The 21963-nt window shown below is 50.4% G+C and overlaps 7 protein-coding genes across 7 annotated transcripts; 3 read left to right on the top strand and 4 right to left on the bottom strand.

Moving 5' to 3' along the window:
- Positions 1-70: 70 nt before the first annotated feature.
- Positions 71-1585, top strand: CTHT_0055640 (uncharacterized protein; the record flags this gene model as incomplete). Its single annotated transcript, XM_006695832.1, has 2 exons — positions 71-1395; positions 1453-1585. The coding sequence occupies 2 exons, from the start codon at positions 71-73 to the stop codon at positions 1583-1585; spliced, it is 1458 nt and encodes a 485-aa protein (XP_006695895.1).
- A 2865-nt stretch (positions 1586-4450) lies between these two features.
- On the bottom strand, positions 4451-5914 carry CTHT_0055630 (uncharacterized protein; the record flags this gene model as incomplete). The annotated part of the gene is made up of 1 exon (XM_006695831.1): positions 4451-5914. One exon carries the CDS (start codon positions 5912-5914, stop codon positions 4451-4453), a length of 1464 nt encoding a protein of 487 aa, XP_006695894.1.
- Positions 5915-7398: 1484 nt separating this feature from the next.
- CTHT_0055620 (uncharacterized protein) lies at positions 7399-8292 on the bottom strand (the record flags this gene model as incomplete). The annotated part of the gene is made up of 1 exon (XM_006695830.1): positions 7399-8292. The coding sequence occupies one exon, from the start codon at positions 8290-8292 to the stop codon at positions 7399-7401; it is 894 nt and encodes a 297-aa protein (XP_006695893.1).
- Positions 8293-10021: 1729 nt separating this feature from the next.
- Positions 10022-10944, top strand: CTHT_0055610 (uncharacterized protein; the record flags this gene model as incomplete). The annotated part of the gene is made up of 2 exons (XM_006695829.1): positions 10022-10362; positions 10431-10944. The coding sequence occupies 2 exons, from the start codon at positions 10022-10024 to the stop codon at positions 10942-10944; spliced, it is 855 nt and encodes a 284-aa protein (XP_006695892.1).
- Positions 10945-11338: 394 nt separating this feature from the next.
- CTHT_0055600 (uncharacterized protein) lies at positions 11339-12889 on the bottom strand (the record flags this gene model as incomplete). Its single annotated transcript, XM_006695828.1, has 2 exons — positions 11339-12682; positions 12740-12889. The coding sequence occupies 2 exons, from the start codon at positions 12887-12889 to the stop codon at positions 11339-11341; spliced, it is 1494 nt and encodes a 497-aa protein (XP_006695891.1).
- Positions 12890-13595: 706 nt separating this feature from the next.
- On the top strand, positions 13596-14976 carry CTHT_0055590 (uncharacterized protein; the record flags this gene model as incomplete). Its single annotated transcript, XM_006695827.1, has 4 exons — positions 13596-13707; positions 13773-13873; positions 13939-14066; positions 14118-14976. 4 exons carry the CDS (start codon positions 13596-13598, stop codon positions 14974-14976), a joined length of 1200 nt encoding a protein of 399 aa, XP_006695890.1.
- A 5702-nt stretch (positions 14977-20678) lies between these two features.
- On the bottom strand, positions 20679-21846 carry CTHT_0055580 (26S proteasome regulatory subunit rpn11-like protein; the record flags this gene model as incomplete). Its single annotated transcript, XM_006695826.1, has 3 exons — positions 20679-21372; positions 21446-21699; positions 21781-21846. The coding sequence occupies 3 exons, from the start codon at positions 21844-21846 to the stop codon at positions 20679-20681; spliced, it is 1014 nt and encodes a 337-aa protein (XP_006695889.1).
- Positions 21847-21963: the final 117 nt, after the last annotated feature.

Genomic DNA, 21963 nt, shown 5'->3' with positions numbered 1-21963 from the left:
CTCGAGCGGCAACCTGTGCAGAGCTTAGCTGGAAACCTCCATGAGGTTGTCACACGTTGATGAGGCTGCCATGTCATCGTCAGTCATTCCTCAAGCTGGCACAGGCCAACACCAAGAACAAGCAGACCCTAGCTTCGCAAAACACTCCACTCACAGTGTCGAGGCCGATTCACATGACAATGTTGCGCATGTCTCCTCCAACCTTGCCAACTACGACTCCAGTGACAGCGACAACAACCACACCGATGTTGTCGTCCCTGGGTTCGCAGCAGCAGACCCCGACAATGGCGACGATGCGCTGACCTGCCGGATCCGTCGCAAGGTCGACCTTCGCCTTTGCACCATCGCCGGCATCCTCTGCAGTCTGAACCTGCTTGACAGTGGCGTCTTATCCAGCGCTGCTGTCACTTCCATGCCCGAAGACCTTGGTCTTGATCATGGAAACCATTTTTCCGTTTCAATCTTCATCTTTACCATCTCCAGCATCGTCTTCCAGCTGCCCAGCACCATTGCTGTGCGCCTCTTCGGGCCCCGTATCTGGTTCAGTGTCATCACTTTTGCCTTCGGCTTGATAACTCTGTGTACAGGTTTCGTCAAGACTTGGCAGCAGATGATTGTTTTGCGCATCCTGCTCGGTGCTGCGATGTCTGGGATCTTTCCGGGGTTGGCATACTTGATCAGCACATGGTACCCGAGGAAGGAGCAGCAATTGCGGTTTGCCTTTATGCAGAGCGGCGAGGTGATCGTGCTTGCGACGGGTAGTTTGGTGAATTATGGGCTGAACCGTCTGGATGGGAGAGGCGGCTTGGAGGGTTGGCGCTGGATGTTTGTTGTCCAGGGACTGTGTACCTGCGTGGTTGGTCTAGTGACGTATTGGTGGATGGTGGACTTCCCGGAGACATCGCACAGAAGCTGGAAGTTTCTGTCCGAAGAGGAAGCAGAAGTTGTGTCAAAGAGGATTCAGACCGACCGTGGAGATCTCTTACCTCAAGACTTTACGATTGGCAAGGTCCTGATGCACGCCCTTGACTTGAAGGTGTGGGCGTTTGCATCGCTTTTTTTCATGCAGAACATCGTTTCGACTGCACTAGCGTATTTTGTTCCCGTCATCCTGGAAAACGGACTTGGCTACTCGTCGGATGCAGCCATCATTCTCTCGGCACCTCCTTATTATTACGCTGTGATTCCCGTTTTGCTCTCGTCATGGTATGCCGATAAGTTCCAGATGAGAGCTCCAATCATTACTTTCAATGCCATATGTCTTATCACAGGCTTTGCTGTGCTAGGCTTTGCAGGACACTCAAGAGCAAGGTACTTCGGGGTTTTCCTCACCACAGGAGCCTATATCGCCAATTGGGCTGCCTTGACTGCCTATCAGGCGAACAATGTTGTTGGGTCAGTGCCCGCTTCCAGCACTTGCCTGGTCATATCGAGTGCTAACAGAGGTTACAGACAATGGAAGCGTGTGTTTACTACTGCAGCGTGTACCATGTTCAATGGCGCAGGTGGTATTGCTGGAAGTTATATTGTCAAAGGGATTGAGGCTCCTACTTATTCCACTGCTGTTTGGGTATCGATTGGGTAAGTTATCTTCTAAGCTTTCTCTCCTCTTCGAGTCACTAACCAAATGGAGGTCGCATGTTCTAATGTTAGCTGTTGTAGCTGCCCTGACTGTTCATTTCTATTTTGCCAATAGATCACAAAGGAAAGGGGGTAATGTCTTGGAGAACATGGTACGGATACTTTTACTCTCTCATTCTGCATCGAAGGCCGAATGCTTACTTTATTCAGGCTGGTTTCCATTTTATATATTGATAGATCCAAAAATAGACAATCAAGAAAAGATCATTTATTTGCGCATGGCGGCTGTTATTTCAAAATGTCCCCGAGATTCGGTCCATGGAACTCACCAACACAATTTTGTCATTTGCTTTAACTTTTCTGACTCTGTCGATAAGCATAAGGAGACGATTAAAAAGCATGCGAATCACCTATGCTATATTCGGTTCGAATAGGTAGTTCATCCATTGATTCATTTGACACACTCGACTTCACGTTAGAAGTTCACGGAATCTCCGAAATTTGCCATCATTATCACCCATTGAGGTACAGCTCCATCTTTCCCATGATCATTGGAAATCGTTGTACCTGCCACCAACCGCAGGGCCTTCAATAAGGCCATACCTGACAGCATACACTTCGACCTCGGTAGGTTGGAGATATGGAAGCTCTTTGGCTGCCTGAACATACGACATCTGTTCCATATAGCCTTTGGCAAAAAATGATGTCAATTTCTTCCAGTGAGCGGCGAGATGTTTCAGGATAAAAAAATATATGACCGGGATGAAACAGATGTTGACAGCAGCAAAGAAGAGGTACGTCCCCCAGCCAATCTTGGCCACCATGATTGGTGTCACCATCACCACAAGGAAGTTGAACAACCAATTGGTGCAAGTGCTGACCGCATTAGCTTTCCCACGAGTCTTGACAGGATTGATCTCAGCCGGGTACAGCCAGGGCAGTGCTAGCCAAGTAGCTCCGAAGAACGCAATGTAGGTGAAGAGCCCAACGGCAGCCCCACGAGCTGACGCCGCTTGCCTGTTAATCAAGCAAGAGAATGTGATGACCATGCTCAAGCACTGCCCTACACTTCCTATCAGGAAGAGTCGTCGCCTGCCAACGCTGTCGATAAGAAACCACGAGGTCACGGCGAAGAGAAAGTACACGATCATGTTAACACCGCCCAGAAGCAGGCTGGTGTCGTGACTTTCGCCGATCGATTTCTCAAATAGAACCGGAAAAAAGTAAATGACAGCATTGCAGCCGCCAATCTGTTGCATGAGTTGCGAGCTAGCTCCGAGAGCTATCCTTCGAAAGTGCTGTGTTTTACCACTAGTGAAGAGAGCCTTAATCGGAGTGTTCCTTTGGCCATAATCACCCGCTGCACGTATTGAGTCGATAATGAGGTTGCGCTCCATGGCTGTATCTTCGCTGTCAACTTCGTGCCCTCGAATTGCGGCAATCACTTTGTCGGCTTCTTCAACACGTTGTTGGATAAGAAGCCATCTTGGAGACTCTGGCAAGAACATCATCGGGATGATGATGAGGATCAGGAAGTAAACTTGAAAAGCAATAGGGAACCGCCAAACGAAATCGCCAGGGCCACGAGATGCACCGTAGTCGATCCAATAAGCAATTAAGGTACCTAGTGCGACGTTTGAGCCCTCAATGCAGATGAGCAGGCCTCTGTTTGTGGTCTTGCTACATTCAGCTGCGATCAGTTAGAGGGGTTTCCAAACAACGTCCACATCTTCAAGTACAACACACCTTGATAAGTTGGGATGGTTGAGGTGTTTATGCCATTGCCAATACCCATAGCGATTCTTCCCACGATTAATTGTGCCAATGGCCGTGACCCTGGTATACTGGTTACTTGGATAATAACCCCCAGCAGCATTATCACGGAACCTAGGACTATGGCCCTTCGACGACCTAGAAGATCGCCAACTGCCAGAATGAACATTGCTCCAGCTAAACAGCCAACCTCGTATATTGCAGTAACGAGTCCTTGCATGGTTGCATCTTTTGTCTCTGTGAAGGTTTCATTGAAAGCTGGCGCTGTGATGATGCCACTCATGACACTGGGCGGGATCAGTCAAAGGAGACAAGATAACATAGCCATAGGAGGCGATACGCACCCCTGATCGTAACCGAACAAGAGGAAGCCAGTTGCTGACACAGCCGAGATCGTCAATGACAAAAACCTGTCAGAGAGGCCCATAAACGTTGGAGGCGCCATTGCGGCATAACGAAAGCGTGGCAGAGTTAACGCATGAAAGCAGCACCGGAAAAGGGTCCGAAGATTGGAGATATATCATAAACTGACAGTGTAGGACAGAAATCCTTTCCTTAAAGTGATACGGAGTCAAAGGTGATACGAGTATGGAGCACATTGGGGAAGCAGCCTAAGGGACTTCGAACGGTCCGGCTTTCGAGTGCTGGAGGGAAAGAGCCCAGTTGATGAAATCAGAAAATCGGTTAATATCTTGATAGCAGCAACTAAGACTGTATTACCTTATTTTAATTAAATTTGGTACTTTCTTGGAAGACACAGTCACCATTGCACTGGTTTTGGAGACGCAATCGTGGAATTGTTGGACATTTCGGACAACTTTGATGTAATGTCTCAGAGACGAAGTCCTCCTGGGCCAATCCTTGGGAATATCTGCGCGTAAACGTTTAAACAGAACTTTCACGAGCCGTTTGTAAGCAACCTACATATGCCGTAAAAGTTGACAAGCCCCTCTGAGTTGTTCAACAATGCTGACAATGTCTTGGGTTGAATTCCACAGGCCTAGAGGACATGATAGATAAGACGCAGAATGAACACTACTGCTAGGTTGCAAGGATGCCTTTCCAAACAGAACTCGGCAAGTTGTTAAGACAAAAATCATTTTTGCAGTCGCTGCTTGCTGAGCTCGAAGCAAACATGCGCTGTAGCTCCGTCAATCCAGTCATTCATAATGACAACGAGGATGTCCAACAAGCATACTTGCAAAACATTATCCCTACACCATGGCAACATTTTGGAATCACAGATCCCTTTTGTCGCCAATAAAAGGCTGTTAGTGACGCTGGCCTCGATGATTGAGTGCACCACAGCTTTAGGGATGTTGGAAGCTGTGGCCTGGCATTGTATGTTGACAAAGGCCTTCCCCTTTTGGTTCTCTGGCGTCAGCACCTTTGGCAACGCCTGGACCATACTATCGCCGTTGAGTGTTGCATTCCCCTCGTCGGTGTATGTTGAGAGGGAGTCGACCATGTCGAGCATAATTAGCCTCTTCTTGTCCTTCCTCAATTGGGCGATGCTCTTCTTCTTCATGTCATCCAACCCGCCTGCTACAATCTCTCCGTTTCCTCCAGCTGGATCCTTAAGTGCTTTCTCTAAGTATTCTTTCTTTTCCTTATCCGACGGTCGCGCACACTCATCTGGGACACCATCCCATCTTAATTGCACGACCACAATCTCTGTGGGATTTGCCCTCAGGAAGGCCAAAACACCCTTTAAGAACTCGTCATATGCCATTCCGGGAATGGCACCATGCTGAAAATACAGCTTGTCCGGTAGCGCACCACAAGAAATTACTGCACGATGCAGTCGCGCAGGACGGAACTCGAAGTACCGAGCGCCGATGCGCAGCATCGTCTCCAGCGAGTCCTTTTGAGTAATAGCCAGACTGTAGACGATATTTGGCGCAATTTTGGAAATTGCGTCCTTTGACAGAGTGTTGGCGAGCTGAGAGATTGCTTCGCGCTGCTTTGGCAACCGGTCACCGATCAGGGTCGACACTATCGCGCCGCCAACCTTCTTCAACAATGCCTCTGTGCTCTCCATGCTGTTCATGCCTACATCGTGGGCAGCTGGGAGGACCAAACGATGGAAAGGTTTGTTCTCGGCCGGCGAGCCTACCGGGGCGAGCCTACCGATCCAGGAGGCATAATCAGGAGAGATGGTGATGTAGCACTGATGCTTGTTGGGGAGAACATGGATTTCGGAGGCCTTGTGGCCCTTGCCTGCTTCATACAGCCCATAGCTGATGATCAGGCCACGGTCGCGCACGACAAGGGAAGGGGTTTTGGAGATCTTTTCAAGAGTGCCGCCACTGGCATTGCCGGTAAGTGCGTTAACATCGATCCATTGTTCCGTCAGCTGGGTGCCTTTGTGAAAGATCTTGAAGGTGAAGCGTCCACGCTTGTCGAGAAGACTGCGGATTTTAGAGGATTCAACCTCGAGTGAGCGGCTCCAAAACTTTCGCTGTTCCGAGAAGGTCACCGTCTCCCCTGGGACTGACAACTCAATCTTGCAGTCCGGGACAGCAATGTAGGCGAATACTTGCACGCCCTTACTTGGCATTGCGCTGGTTGCTGTTGCGGGCCTGGGAGGAATGATAGATAAGTTTTATCTCAAAGCAAGCCAGACTCAGTAATGGATAATGATGATGCCCAGCGGGGTTAGTGAAGAAGTTTTCCTCGAAACCTGAGCAGGTGAGGGGTTTCGAGCGGCTTAGTTATCTTACTAGAGCCAACACCACGGGGAGCGGATGACAGCTGAAACAAGACGCATTTGCGAGTTCGGTGACGGCCAAGCGCCAACCCAACAACACAGCCGCCGCCCGATCTGCACATCTTCGCCAATCCCCGGTCTACGAACCAAGCTTATCCCCACCACTAAGCCGGTGATGCATTGGAGAGCCCTGGATGGGAACGAGAAAACGTGCAACGCATCTCGGCATTTAGTGTGCGGATTGGCGCATCTCAATTGCTGCATCGTTGGTCAAAGTGGATGTAAAGGGTTTGATCTCAAGTTGAGAATCAGGGGAAATAGGACTTTTACAAGGACCATCGATGTTCATCACAATCTCCACCCATATCTGACGGATGGCACGCCTTTTTGCAGCCTACGTGCCCAGAGACACAGCCGACTTCAATTTGTGATGCTCGTCTCACGTCATATCCATTCGGCAAAAATTTGTGTTCGGTATATGATGGCGTGTCCTAAGGAACGGCTCAACTGTATGCAGCATATAGCCCAGTTTTTAAAAGTCGAGACTAAAGCACAACCAGACTGAGACAAGCCAATATAAGACGAAATCAGCTTAAAGTTCGATGCATGAACGCATGGTCAAGACGGTTTTTAATTCCTGTGCTGGTGTGCCCAATTCCGTTGGGCAATATCATGTAGCTAACTGCTCCTTTGGCTTGGCACCGGACAGCCACGCAAGTCGCAGCAGTTGAGCTCTTGCACTCCTTTCACTAAGGCTTGCAATTAGAAATGGGAATTGGTTGTTATCCCATCAATATCATTGACCTGAGCAGGCATTGCTTGGAGAAACCCCCCTGCAGAATTGCTTGTTTCCAGACGTGCAGGGATTTCAAATATAGAGCCACCTTTGATGAGGTTGGATCGTGGCATATCTGGCAGCTGACAGGAATTAAAATGATAGATAGGATAGAAAACAACGTGTCTACCACGTGGTGATCGCCGCTTTATTCCTTTGTCGGAGACATGCGAAGGCAAAGTCAGGAAGAGACCGACCCCAAGTTGGTAGGAGAATGCAATTTACGAGAACAGGAAAGTACAAGGATCACTGCCAACTTTTCGACAAACGCAAAAGTGCACAAAGCCAACAGTTAAAATCCAAAATTACTTAACGCCCGAACTATACACTAAGTCTGGATGTGTCCATCGTCCAGATACTATTTCCAAACGTAAACCCCGGGATATACAACGCAATTCTAAACCAGAAATCAAACCCTATCAGGTGCCCAGACTGTACGAGGACACCATCAGCGGCGAGAACATCGGTGAACAAATAAGACCCGTCTTATCCATAAATTTTAACCAGAGAAGCCAACCTTGACCTCAATCGTGCAGGGACCAGGAACAATGTTGAGGCCAATGCCGTCCAGCTCCTCCATGCCCTTGGTATATGCGTTGTTGCCAATGCCGCCGGGAAGGATGTCGGAATTAACGCCGCCGTGAGACATGCGGCAGCCGGGAACGTCCATGTTGTAGGCCTGTGCAACCAGAGAAGAGCAGTCGGCACCAGACCAGCCATTGTTGCTGGTGTTGCCAAAATCAAACTCGGCCCAGACACCAGCGTATTGGCCATGAGAAGTAAGAGGAACCTCATAGGGGGCGAAAGCGCACACACCCTGAGTATTCTCATCGGCAACAACGGCCTTGGTCTCGCCAGGAGCGAGAGTGAAGATGAGGTTATTTTGACCCTTGACTTTGAACATGCCGGTAAGCTGACGGTCCGCGCCCATCTTGTTACCACAAACAACCTGGTAGGGCTTGTCGTCGACATTGGTGTACTTCTGCACGTATTTGTACTTGTGGGCGACATCGTTCGACACCACCATAAGGTTAGAGCCCCATTCGCAGCCGTTGTCGGTACCGAGATTTCCGGTATACATGACCTGGGCGATCGTCACACGCTTGGCCTTACTATCGAGAAGGCCAGTGCTGCTACCGCAGAAGCCCTTGACCTCGGACTCTGTCTGCTTGGTGGACTGGATGGTAGCCTTCGGCTCAGGAGCCTGCGTGGAAGCAGGGGCTGGCTCCGCGGTAGTCTTGGGCTCAGCTGTCGGGCGGTTGTGAACATTCTTGACGAACGGCAGGCCACGCTCAGAGACATGAACCATACGGTGCATGTGAGCATGACCCGAAGGGTGGGCAGCGACACTGCCGAGAAGGCCAGTAAGGAGAACAAGAGGAGTAAGCTGCATCTTGACGGATGTATTTGTCGTCGAACGGTTCTAAGCAGGCTCGATGAGTTCTCTGATCGTAGATCGCAAAAGTGCCACCAAATTGAATGAAGATAGAATCAACGATGGTTGACCGCGGACGATTTCGCGAAATGTAGTGGGAAGAAACCAGGGAAAAGTCGCAAAAATGATATCGGCAACTGATTTCGAGGTTCGGATGAGGGGAGAGAAGGAGGAATGGAGTTGGTGAGCGAAAAGAGCGAACTGAGATACTAGATCTCAAAAGGAGCGGCTCGAACCACGAAAGGCGTCGTCGGCAAGTAACCTGATGACGAAGGATGAAGAAGAGGGAGAAACGCTGCCATCTGCTGGCGGGTGCACAGGTAAAAAGGATTGGTGTGGGCAAGGGGGGTGGGGACCGCTAAATGAGCCGAGACCTTGGTTCCTGAACACCTCTGGTCTGCCGCCCGTCTTTGGCGCAGAACCCCTGGCCAGTGTCCAGCGATCTCGTTGGACTGTAACATCCCAATAGGCCAAAATGACCCACTTTCAAGCCTGCCTGGAAACGAGAGCTATGCAGGTCCCTTCACCCTTTGATTGGCTGGACATGAAGTGTTTTCAGGACCGTGCATTTTGATTTTGCTCCTGTTTTGCCAGATACCCAAGCTGACAATATTTACGGTCTTGACAGAACGTGCTTTTTGCTCTCTTGGTGCCACTCGTCTCTGCAATCTGCGGTTCTCATCCATTGAAGACAGAAGACTTCCCGAAACAACTGATTTTGGTTTGTTTTGATCCGCCTGCATCTTCCCATGTGGTTTGCAAAGCGTCCCAAGTGCAGGTGTCAGGAGTATGAACGTCACATCTACAAGCCTACCTACCTGCCTGCGTATACAGTATATGTCAAAGTGACCCGTTCCTTTTGCACTGCTTAACAGGGCCTCCGCAGCGATGTAGTTGGCGCTTGTTAGGGCCCTTCTTGGCCCTCCGCAGTTTGATTACGGAGTCGTATGGCTGGCTGCCACTGGGAATCGGCGGATGATCTGGATGGCATTCCCCTTCCCCGGAGTGTTCCATCGAGCATGCACAAGGAAAGGCATCTGGAAAAGCTCTAACGAGAAGACTCGATCACTGCCATTGTGATGACTGAAATCTCGAACGTTGGAGTCAGAGACAGGACCTAGGTCGGCGATCTGCCTGAGGGTGAGCTGACACTCACCAATTAAAACTGGATCACGTAAGCCTACAGAAAACACATATAGTGTTGCTGACTACCAATCATCAGCTATATAAGTCTAGCGATGACATACTAAGCAGGCATCTCATTGGGTTCTAAGCAACAAATCGTACCGTCTTGTTCCAAAACATAGAAACATCTGGGCCGCAACGGTTGGGGAGGTGCGATGGAAATCGTGGAAGGCGGTGTTTCATTGCCATGCAGCCTGGGCTCCACCAATGGACGCTTCCGTGGCTTCTGAAGTTCTGGACTCTTGGGTGGCTCGAGCTCCAAGTGCCCCGCGATTGATTTTTTCTAAATTTGACAGCCGACAACACCGCCTGCGTCTTCGCATCCAGAGCAGTGTGAACCGAGAAAATCCAATTCACCGACTTCAGATCCTTCCAGAATCGCATCATCAGTTGTCGCCGATTACCACATTTGTACACACATCTTGCGCCACCTCCGTGCTTTGGAGGGGTTTACGAGGTCGGGATATTGCCAGGGGAACAGGACCAGTCCCTCGATTTTGTCATGCCTCTCGATACATCCACATACAAACTCGCCTTGCTTCGCGTCGATGGCCGACGCTGGAATGAGCTGCGGCGAGTCCACGCCCAAATTCGGACCCAGGCCGCCGCCGACGGCTCCAGCTACCTCGAAATGGGCCATACCAAGGTCATGTGTGTGGTGACCGGGCCCAGCGAACCCGGGCCGCGACGCGGGACCGGAGCTGGCACTACCGGTGGAGGAGGCGCAGGAGGTGCAGGCGGTGGTGGTTCTGGTGGCCAAGGGAAAGAAGCCGAGGTGGTAGTGAGCATCGTAATCGCAGGCTTCAGCTCGGTTGACCGCAAGCGACACGGGAGAAACGACAAGTAAGAACGGACTACTCATCGCTTCGCGGACCTACCTGAGCGTATAAGCTAATCTCTTTCCTACATAGGCGTATCATCGAGATGCAATCAACGGTCGCAAACGCTCTCTCAGCCTCTCTACATACCCATCTCTTCCCCCACAGCCAGATCACCATCTCCCTTCATGTCCTTTCCCAAGACGGTTCGCTCCTCGCAGCACTCATCAACGCAGCCACTCTTGCCTGTGTGGATGCAGGCATTCCTATGACTGATTACGTCGTTGCTTGCACAGCCGGGTCCACTTCCACGTATGCGGCCAACGATGAGAATGCCGACCCACTTCTGGACTTGAACCACCAAGAGGAACAAGAGCTGCCCTGGCTGACAGTCGCGACGCTGGGTGAGAGCGACAAGGTGGCCGTGTTGGTATGTGAGAGCAGAGTGCAAGTGAGTAGGCTAGAAGGCATGCTCGCCGTGGGTGTAGACGGATGTAAACAAATCAGGGCGATTCTGGATCATGTGGTGCGCCAGAAGGGCAGGAGGATGATCCGAGAGGGTGCAGTGGAGAAAGGTGTTAGCCTGGATGATATGGATGAGGATTAAACCATGACTGCAGGGAGAAGCCGCGGGTTGTTGGTGCATCTGTGGCTCGCCTCGATTCCACATTCCTTGTGAGGGCGTATTGCCTACTTTGACGGGCTTGAAGTTACCTCAACGTTTGTGACCATCGACAGTAACGGTCTATTTGTTCTGCTCTGTGGTGCTCAAGATAGATGGTGCCTAGAGACAGCGGCGCTAACGGCGGAGCAAATCTACGCAGTTGACATGGTTGCTTGCCGAGCCTCTCAGGTGAGAGCAACCCCTTGTTTTATTTTACTACAAAATGCTACATCTTGCTTGCTAGCTTACATCAACGCACTCTCTGTTTACGGCATCTGGCTTTTTCGAGAAAGTTGCTGACGCGTCACTCACAGTACACCTTGGAGAAGAGAACAGTTTAGAGCTCATCGTGCTCTTCGACTTTCTCGGGCTCAGCAGTGGAGGATGCGGATTCGGTTGACATAGCCTCGGTAGAGCTTCCGGCAGTTCCGGCGGTTTCAGTGCTGCTGCTGTCCTCGGCAGGCTGCGGTGTGGACTCGGATGTCGCGGCCAAAGATGATGACGAGGGCTTCTCGGCAGCGGCAGCGATAATACCTTCTGGCAGCTTCTTCTTGGTGCCCTCGCTCATGCGGATGGCATCAATCCAGCTTTCAATACTCTTGTGGTTAAAATCGCCAGCCTCATAGTGACGCCACCAACCCCGGCGCGCATTCACAGCAACAAGCTCAACGTCTCCAGTTAGCTCGAGTGCCTTGAGGACTGAAGCAGCACCTTCGTTGTCTTTAGTAGGGACTTCGAAGAATGGGAACAGCTTGCGCTTGCTCTGTGCGTGCTTGTGAGCTAACTGAGAAAGGCTGGAAAGTGCCTTTCTGGCTTTTTCGTCCTCACTTGATGAGACGAAGGCGAGAACACAGGTATGCGCTTGCTCATTCAAGCACTCCTTCACTAGCTTTTCATGGGTATTGATGGCGGGGATTGGAAGAGCTGTCTCGACAATGACGGGAGCTTCCTGCGTTGTAGATTCAACCTTTGACTCGGCGCTAGCAGTCGAGGTCTTGGATTTGGTAGAAGACTTCTGCTCTGATGTCTTGGCACTCTTCTTATCCTTCTTATCACCGTTGCTCTTGGCCTTGGGTGGAGGGCAGTCTGGGTTGGGCTGACCGGCTTGAGAGAGGAACTTGACCAGAGCCTCCTTCTTCATCTCGCCGTCATACACGATGCCAGGGGCATCTCCACCAGGAAGGAGGATAAATGTAGGAAACTTGCTAATGCCGAACGTCTCGACCGCTCTCGTCTCCTTGTTTCTGACCTGTCCAATCGTGATGACATCGGAAAAATCGATGGCAAGGCTCTTGAGAAGAGCCGAGGTAGTGCCCTTCTCTGTGAAAAGGATCGCCTTGGCTGTCTCATTTTTATCGCTCAGGAACTTGTCAAGGCTCTTGTCCTCAATTCTGACAACATAATTGTTGATCTGCTGAACAACGGCATCGACAATGGCTGTTGCTGTGCGCGGGCCCTGGTAATCTGTGATAATTGGCTTTCCCCCACCCTTTTTGGGCCGAACAATTTTTAGAGTCGGGAAGCCCTGGACCCCCATTGACCCGCAGAACGGTTTATTGGCATCATCGTCGCAATTGACGGCGGCCACCTTGGCAAGACCTGCGAGGTTCTTGGCGACCTTCTCGTAAGCTGGCTTGAGGTTCTGACAGTGGCCGCACCATGGAGCATAGAACTCAACAATCTGGTACCCGAGTCAGTTCAGAATCATTCCGAACTCCCTTCTGATAATCAAACATACCGAGGTGTAATTGCTTTTGGCGATCACTCTGTCATAGTCCTTCGCATCCACCTGCAACACAGGAGACTTCTTTGTGTAAAGGCCAGCCTGGGCGCCTGGAAGGGTCGCCAGCAGGGCCATTGCAAGAGTGGAAAGTGTCGTGTGATGCATGGTGTAGGCCTTCGATGCTTTGCTGGGAGAGCAGTCAATCCGCTGGCTGAAGCTGTATTGCTGGTGATGTGCAGCAGGTTCACCAGCTGGATGGAAGGGGACTAGCGTGAGGGAGCGACTATGAATCAGTGATTTTTGATCGTCACAGTACAGCTGAAAGAAGCAACAACATCAGTTCACTGAGATGAAAAGGATAGATGCCTACTGCGGATTCAAAAAGCTATACCATCCTTTTGTTAAACGGCAGGTTCTGGGGAGAAAACAATTCCAAGTTGTCATGTTTCCAAACTCGGAAAAAGAACACATTTCCAATGCTTGTGCAAGACTGCCCACCGGCGGTAGTGCCACCTGCGACGCGATCCATCGATGCATCAAAACGCTGACCTTGCTTTGGAACCCACCAGAAGAGAGCCTTGGCCGCTTAGTGGTCAAAGCTTCCCACCCTCGATTCACAATCAGCCTGATGTGGGCTTGCAGCAGGGGTCTCTTTGACAACGCGAATTGCGGGGAAAGAGGAGCAGAGGAGCCGCGAAGGTGTCGTGCATGCAGCTACGACTCATCCACAGGCATCCAAGGCGGTTCAAGCAGTTCATAACCTTGATCTCGATTAAAGCGTTTTAGTATACAAATATACTTACCTTACCAGCAGTTGAAGGCGTGACATAGGACCCAGCACTCTCCAAACTTATCATCTCGGTCTGTCACCATGGCAGACCTCACTATCCCTGCGGCTCTGCGACAGGCCGACATCAACATCTGGAAATGCGCAAACAAAGCTGCGCAGCTGCAGACGGTGAAGCCGATTATGGCTTACTGGTGTATGCCGCAGCCTGCCACTTGACCCGGACCTCGCGTGATTAGCGCCGGCTTCTGACCATCGCAGGCGAGTACTGGACCGTCAACCAAATTCTGGCCAAGGGGCTGCATACCACCGACGACGACATCCTACGCTACACCGAGGCCCTGGTGTCGAAACTTGAGAAGGTAGGTGGTCCGACACCATTTCAGCTGCAAGGAACTCCAGTCTCACCGAGGTCCGCAACGTGTAGACGAAGGCTGAGTATGCCAATGAACCCGCCATCACAGACGACGCCGCCGGACAAGCATACGTCGAGCAGTTCGCCCAGGAGATTTTGGACCGCGCCGAGCGGGTAGTGAGGGCGAACAAGGTCACTCAGTACGCTCTGCTCGATCAACCAACATAGACGCGCTCTGACATAGTTGGCAGACAAACAGCAACGACATTTGACGCTGCCGCAACTTTCTTCCACGTGGTAAACATTTGGGGGCCTGCCGATCAGGAGACACAACAGAAGATCAAGTACGCGAAATGGAATGCGGCGCGGATTATGAAAGCCATCAAGGAAGGCAAAGACCCCAACGAGTCAAATCCTAAACACGAAGCGCCGACACGCCCGACACAAACGGAGACTGAGCCGACAGAGGCCGCCTTTCAAGCTCCAACAAGGCCGAGGCCAGTAACCGTGGAGGAGGTTCCTGATATCGATCTTCAGAGGGATGCTGCTGGCGTATCACTTCCGCAGAGCCCAGTTTCGGCCACAGCCGCTTCAGTTGCGCCCAGTGCTCCCTCCGTATCGGATGGAGAGCTCAGGTTACCTCAAGTTCCAAGTGACCTCGGGCCACCAGAGCAGCCAGGGAACATTACGCAGGAACCCACGGTCTTTCCGCCATCACATCATAAGGGCAGTTTCCAGTCCACAGATGATTTTCCTTCGCCGCCCAGCTGGCCACAACCACAGCCTTCGAGCCCATCACCTCTTGCTGTGGGCAACTTCCCCAACATGCCCCGAGAATCCTCGAATTTCCCCTCTACTCTCCCAGTCGTGCCGCCACTGCCAACAGCTCCTCATCCCAGCAGTATCCCTCCGCCAACATTCGGGTACATATCATCGCCCCCTTCGACAAACTATGTCCCTCCCACTCAGACAGGAGCTGTAGTCGACGAAGCAGCAATGGTTGAGGCTCAAAAACACGCCAAGTATGCCATATCGGCTCTCAATTTTGATGATGTACCCACAGCAATTAAGGAGCTACGCAGGGCTCTGGAGTTACTTGGTGCTCGCTAAATTTGTCATCCGCGCCGCAAGGAACACGTCTCAAAAGAGGGAACTGAGCCTTGGGATAAGGTCGTGGGGGAAGTGAGATACGGTTGTACATGATACGTAATGCGAGAATGAAGGTGACGAGAATGAAGATAAGACCGTCTCTCAAAAGAGCTTGCGAGCTCGGACACCATTCAGTCAGGCTGGCCTGAATCCGATGATCCTCGTGAAAGCTGTCGTAAGTCTTTGTTCCGTCAGTTTTGTTGCACATACCCGAAAGCAGCAACCACCCCGCACTCTGAGCGCAGCGACATCATTTTGACCTCGGACTTGGCTAGCCTGTGGCACGGCGGAAGCATCTGTCACTTTCCGTCTACAACTGGGTAACTCGACCTGATATGCCCATCACGTTTCCTTGTCCTCGTAGCCAAGGGGCGCGGTCAATAAAATTCATGAGCCTCTCCTCTGCTGCATTTCTGCTTTTCCGTCAATAAATGACAGCTCAATCCCTGACGACCAAATAATGCTCGGTCCGAATGTGGTCGGATCATTGCTCCTCTGGATGTTGTGTTATGAATAAACGACCGAATCAGCGAGCTGTCCGCTGACCTGTGGCTCTCGTTGGCTGCTGATGTGGCCTGCAAGCCGTGCCGGAGCTTGTGCGCAGGGAGCTCGGAATTCAACCCGGATTGTGTCGGATTCAGACCCATTTGGCGTAGCTGTCCGTCTGCTGCAGATTGAACTGATCATACGAGAGACATGCCCTACGACATTCCGAAGGATCGGTTCGATTCCGGTGCGCGGCACGGAGTAGAGGGCTCGGGCCGGAGTTTCACTGCCACGAGGTTCGGCTTGGTATATATGAGAGTGTTTCCTGCCGTGAACTGGCCCATATATTGTAGTTCATGCTGTGTTCAATTACCATCCTGCGCCGTGTCACTCACACACAGCAACCTTCTTTCAACTCGCGTTGCCAAGCAAGTCAGAAATGCTCAGCTGAGACTTGGCAGGTGAGACACCCCTTATTGCTGTGTAAACACTGAAACGGTACAGGACATGGACATCACTGACGACCTCCAGTTACATATTCCATGCTTCATATTTCTTGATACGAATCTCAGATTCGCTTTTGCTTTGCTTCATTGTCGAACATCTCAACTTCATCATGGACAACGATGAGGGTAGCTATTCATGGAACAATTCGTCATCTAAGTCATCTAGCAATACCGCTACATCAACTGACTGGCGGACACGGAAGTACACACCACTACCACCACCCACCATGGGGACAGAAAACGGAAGTTTAACGAACCGCAAGGGGCGGGAAAGTTGTCGGGATAAACGGTAATAGTCATATGCGAGAGTCATGTATGCCTTTTCACCATGTGAACGATCTCTAGGGTGGAGGAAACAAAAAGAAATGGTCCAAGGGACGGTAACGGTTGCAAAAAAGTTGTTTTATGTTTTTTTTTTTGAAAACTTTTGTGCTAACTAACGTGGAGAGGTTTGAACAATATATTGTTTCTCCTGACTGTCTTCTCTAATGCAACTGTTTTTTGCGTGTTGTAGCTGTTATATTACCAGGTCCAAAACAATTAACAGTTCTCAGGGGCGTTAACTGTCCTTTCTGTTACGATGGTGATCATGGTTAAGATGCGTAATTGCCGTATAACACGTTTCAATGCATCTTGAAATACTCGTAAGAACGAGTCCGCAAGCTCATGTTTCAGAGAGCAAAGAAAAGAAAATAAAAGCCGTCACGGGCCTGCATAACTTTCAAGGAATGTATTTCTATATAGTCGCAATGCTGGGATTATAAATACCATGCATGATATATTCATCGGCCAGATCTGTGAAAAACATCTTTGTAGAACTTTTGAGCAACGAAACCGCATTCGATTATTTGGCACCAGGAACTGCTTTCCAGGATGATTTCGAGATCAACTCTGCAACTACAATGGCGACAACAACAGTCAACCCTTTATACCACTTCCATACATACCATTGCCTGCCGTGCTGCTACCAATAGCTGTAGACATAGGGACAACCTCTCAGCTTTCCTCGGGAGCCCATAGCCATATGGTCATGAACCGACCGACTTCCTACAACTTGAACATCCCACCCCTTCTTCAGGTTGATCCCATCAGTGGCGATCGCTTTTCCTTGCCTTACCACACGTCTACTTCAGGTCAATTTACATAGGTGGCGCCCAGAATGGAAGAGGATCGTGCCAGTTCAGCATTACCTATGAAGAGCCTGTCAGCGGAGAACTGGAACAAGTCTGCCAAGATCAAGACCATCGACACAATAATTGGAGGCTGCCCTGCTGTCTTTACAGATGAGTTTTACAACCTGCTTCCTGCTCAGGCCGACGTCAACATGAGACAAGATGCAAACCACTGTGATAACGATAAGAGTCTCAACTGCATCCAGCAAATTCATGATCCTTATTCCGAAGTTGTAGGTGGACTAAAGCTATTCGACTAAGTAACTCATTTTGCTGCTCTTTGCGGCTTGCTAAATGGTCCAGAAACCTTTTCTTGACATGGTTCAACAAGCTGGGCAACAAAAAAATGTGCTTGTAAGTTTATACACCAACAAGAATCGGTTATACTTCAAATTGACATCAACGCCTTACAGGATTTGTGCCCCAATCAACATTAAAAGGGACAAGTGTACCGATTATAATGCCCTTCGGTGAGTTCTTCATCGCCAACTACCCGGATGATACAGAGATGCCCAACTGTGCCACCGGGATTTGCGCCGACAAAGTTGTCCTCAACATTGCTAGTTCTGGGAAAAACGGACGCGTCTCGGAGGCGCCGATGGAACCGGTCAACAAGCTTCCAAACTACTGCAACTGAGTCCCTTCAGCCTCCTTAGTTCCGACATTCCTTCCTGACCCGTGGCTAGCATTGACCCTCCCACCAGTGGCACCTAACTCCCAGAGTCACCGGCTCACCCTTCAATGCTTCGAGCAGTGTATCCTCCACTACTTTAACCAACCAGCTCGGAATAACGTCTACAACTTTGTTGACTAGACAATTTTTGACGAATCCGGCCACGTCTTCTAACGCGCCCATTGCAAGATTATCGGTAATCCCACTCGAGGACGACCCAACTATTTCGCTTCTCCAATCGACTCTGTCGGCACAATCTGTGTCTTCTTCGATCACAATTGTGGTCGGTACACTCTCTCTACTCGATCTATGGCAGGCCAAGCTTGAGTTCCGACTCATATTCCTGAGAGTAGCCTCGACGTGGCAAGCCTCATCCTAATGTTGTCCCCTGTACCCAGCATGGTGAATTAGTATGTGTTGATAACAGAGTCGTGACAAGAAACACAGAGACGATATGTGGTTTGTGCAACTGGTGCTGGGTTGTTCGCAGAAGTTGGCTCCGGGAACTTGGTACGAAGATGGAAGGATCTTGCCAGTGGGAAGTAACTAAGGGCAATGTGATAGGAAAGGATATCTCTCGAGTCGGGAGCTACGGCATTACCAGCTTTGAGAGAATGACTCATGGGAGATTCCTACCCAAAGATTGAGATTGAGAGGAGGGGTTCGGAATTGACAAAAACAACTAGGTGTCAGGAAAGTATATCGTAGGACGGCCATTATGCTAGATCTGGGAGATGGCTAGCAATGTCAATGAGAACTAGGGAGAAGAAATAAATGTTGCAGTCATCTTTATGGAGTGAACTAGTCTTGTATTCGAAGTTCATCTGTTGAGCAAGCTCCAGTGTGTCTTGGGCTCATAGCAAGTGCCTATGAAGAGCGGTTATGATGCTATTCTTCAACACTGTATTTCATCTCTTTCGACTCGCTCTGGAAAAAAGAATTAGGAGCGCCATTCTCTATATCTCCAATCATCCTGTCCAGTGATTTTTCACTTCCTTTGTGCCCATCCAAACCACACTTCTTCAGTAATTCTTTGCTCTCAGGGTGTCTGTCCCTAAACGGGCGCCAGAATCTCTCGTTGCGTGCCCACTTTACAACCCCCTCGTTGAGCGGTAAATTCCATCTGGCCTTATGACCACAGCTATCCCAATCTTCCACTAACTTTTTTAACAACCACTGAACGATCTCAGCAGCGACCTCTCGCCCCTTGCTCTGGATCTTCGCATCTGACCAAGCCAAACAAAACTGATCAACCAAGCTTGGCACCGTCAGAACCTGCGCCCCTGTCCTCATCATCTGCCCTACCCACCCATGGTAGGGCGTCCTCATCCCCAGGGGACTAATCCTTTCCAACCGATCCCACGTCGCCGGCTCAACCAGCCGTAACTTCACCCCAACAACAACCTCCTCATATCTGGCTTTGCCCTTTCTCATACTACGATCTCGATCTACAAGTTCTGACCCCAAAGCTGGCATTCCCAACACCATGTCCCCTTCTTCATTGCCATTCGCGTCGTGAAAAACGCACCAGCCGGCTGTCTTGGCCCATCCAACTAGCACAAGGGAATCGACAGTTGGACAGGCAATCGAGATGTGAGGGGGCAGTGGCCCGCGGTAGCCCCAGACTGCGAGAGCAGCCCGGCCGACTACCGCATAGCGGGTTGTGTGGGCAAAGACATGGTCTATTGTGTCAAGGAGGGGTTTGAGAGTTTCGGAAGTTAACGGCGTTGTCGAAAGGCGAGGTGGGAGAATGGGGGAGGTGATTGAAGATAATTTGTCAGGGCGAATCGGTTGAGTAAAAGACGGTATGGAGGGCCGAGGGATGTGGACGAAAGCGGAAATAGGGAGATTGGGAGGGTTGCTTGCCAGTGGATGAGGATAAGGCAAGATGGGAACTGAATTTGACCTGCCAGAAGTTTCTTTGAGCATGATGATGGCACTTGTAGCAGCTTTGTCAGTCTGATATGTGTGACCTTTGAGGAAGGTAATGACGGGCTAAACCACACGCTGTTCGAGAAACTGAGTAATTGTGATGAGGACAGGGAGATCAACTAAGCTTTTGACAGATCGGTTCCCGTGATTATGCTGCCGTAATGCCGACGTTCACACCGCTTGGATTTCGTCGACAAATGGCAGAACCAGGAGGATGTTGAGTAGGATTTGAATATGACTTCTCCTTGCTGCAAAGTCGGAAGAACTGTTTTTTCCCACAAAATCTGGAAGCGCTGTCCAGAAAAGTTGCAGAAGAATTGAAAAAACACCAGCTTTTCCCCAGCAAATATGCCTTGTAAATCATTGAGTTGAAGTACGACAATCGTGTCGGGAAGACCACGATTCGACCTTTTCCCCCAGATGGGTAAGAATCTGAAGACAGGCAGAGTATTTATAAGAGCATCTGTTGAAGAATATAGATGCGCGAAGATCTACACAAGGCAAGTAAAAAAGCATTTAACAAAGGATTCAGGCCATGGAGTCCAATGAAGACATCTCACGAAGCTGGGTCCAATTGTACACCATGTAAATCCAGCGCTAGGGGATCTGGTAGAGAGCAGAAACAAAGGTTGTCGACAACAATGCCCTTTGTCATGCCCAGTGGCTTGCAGGAACTTTGACGGCGAAGTAGAGGGCCTCGAGACAAAGACTTACCAAAGCAAGTAGTTTGCATAAGGTATTGTCAAGCCAGTGATGTATTGGGACCCAAATATGCATCGTTACATGGTTGCCGCTTTAGTTCCCGCGCCTTGCCCAACGTGTAGTCATACAACGGCACAATTCGAAGGCCGTCCGCCCAAAGGGGGGTATGAATGTCGAATTAGTCGTTAGTATTTAGAGTTCTTCATCAACCTCCATCTCATCCTCTGCGAATTGGCCATTGGCACCCGCAGGTACCTCCTTTTTGGCCATTGTAGCTTCTTTATCAATCATCTGCCTTGACACAGCAACGATATTGTCTTCGATAAGCTGTTGGCCAACGTCTTGGAGGTGCTTCTTGGGATCCAGTTTGCCAACGTAGCGTGTCTTTAATTGCTCCTTGGTAAGCTCTGTCTCCTCCTTGACTCTCTTCTCGTAGCCCTCTGCTAGACTGACAAGACGCTGCAAACGCTCCTTCGTCCGCTGCGCCTCAGCCCGGAAGTCCTCCATCTGCAAAGCTTCAGTCCACTCATGCTTGTGCAGATTCATGAGCATGTTCTCCTCTAGTGCCGTTTTCCGGTAGTTAATGGCAATCGAGTAGTAGTGCCGGTTGAGGCCGTGAATAAGGGCCTGGATGGACGGCTTGTTGAGGTGGCCGAGGTTGGACGTGCTCTGACGGGGTTCCTGACCCATCATCAGAGACTGTGGATTGATGAGACGGAAGGCGTCAATGACGACCTTGCCCTTGACTGATTGGATTGGATCAATAACGACGGCAACGGCGCGGGGGGTAAGCTGCTCAAAGCTCTGTTGGGTATTGATATCAACGGACGACAGCCAGCAGCCGAAGCCAGGATGTGAGTGATACCAACCCACGACGGACTCAGGCCTGTATTGCGCTTTGGTGAGTACAAAGTCGAAGAAAGGTCGTGAATGCAAGTATCAAACGGGTTCATGCCCACCTGCCGGTTTGCCGCAGCATGTCCATCATCTTCATCTGAAAGACTGGGTCAACGGCCTCTACACTGACACCAGTACCACTCTGGGGCATGGCAAACACATCCACAACCTTGACTGTAAAGTCATCGACAAATTCCCCCAGCATAAGACCCATAACTTCCATTGGCACGCCAGCGCGACCATGCCGGAGCATCTTCAGCAGTGCCAAAGACGAGATGTGGACAGTCTCTGAGTTGTCGATAAGATTTGTGTTGTCCTAGAAATCGCACATGTCAGTAAGCCTAACTTTGGTAAATATAAATGCACTCCGAATGACGTGCGACAGAGATGCGCATACAGTTCCTGGGGCGGCGCCGCCCAAGCCCAGGTTGCCGCCACTGAGCAGGCTCCTGAAGCGTTCCATGTTGGCTTATGTCGTTGCCCGCGAAGTGAACTTGAATCGGAGCTGGCGACGTATCCTACGTCCAAGAAGATAAACTGGTCTTTCTCGGACGTGGGTGGAAAAAATGGGTGGTGATGG

This window comes from Thermochaetoides thermophila (assembly GCF_000221225.1).
Source record: "Thermochaetoides thermophila DSM 1495 unplaced genomic scaffold scf7180000011820, whole genome shotgun sequence".
Classification (NCBI taxonomy): domain Eukaryota; kingdom Fungi; phylum Ascomycota; class Sordariomycetes; order Sordariales; family Chaetomiaceae; genus Thermochaetoides; species Thermochaetoides thermophila.
Note: the sequence above shows the minus strand (reverse complement) of the source record. Positions and strands in the feature narration are given on the sequence as shown.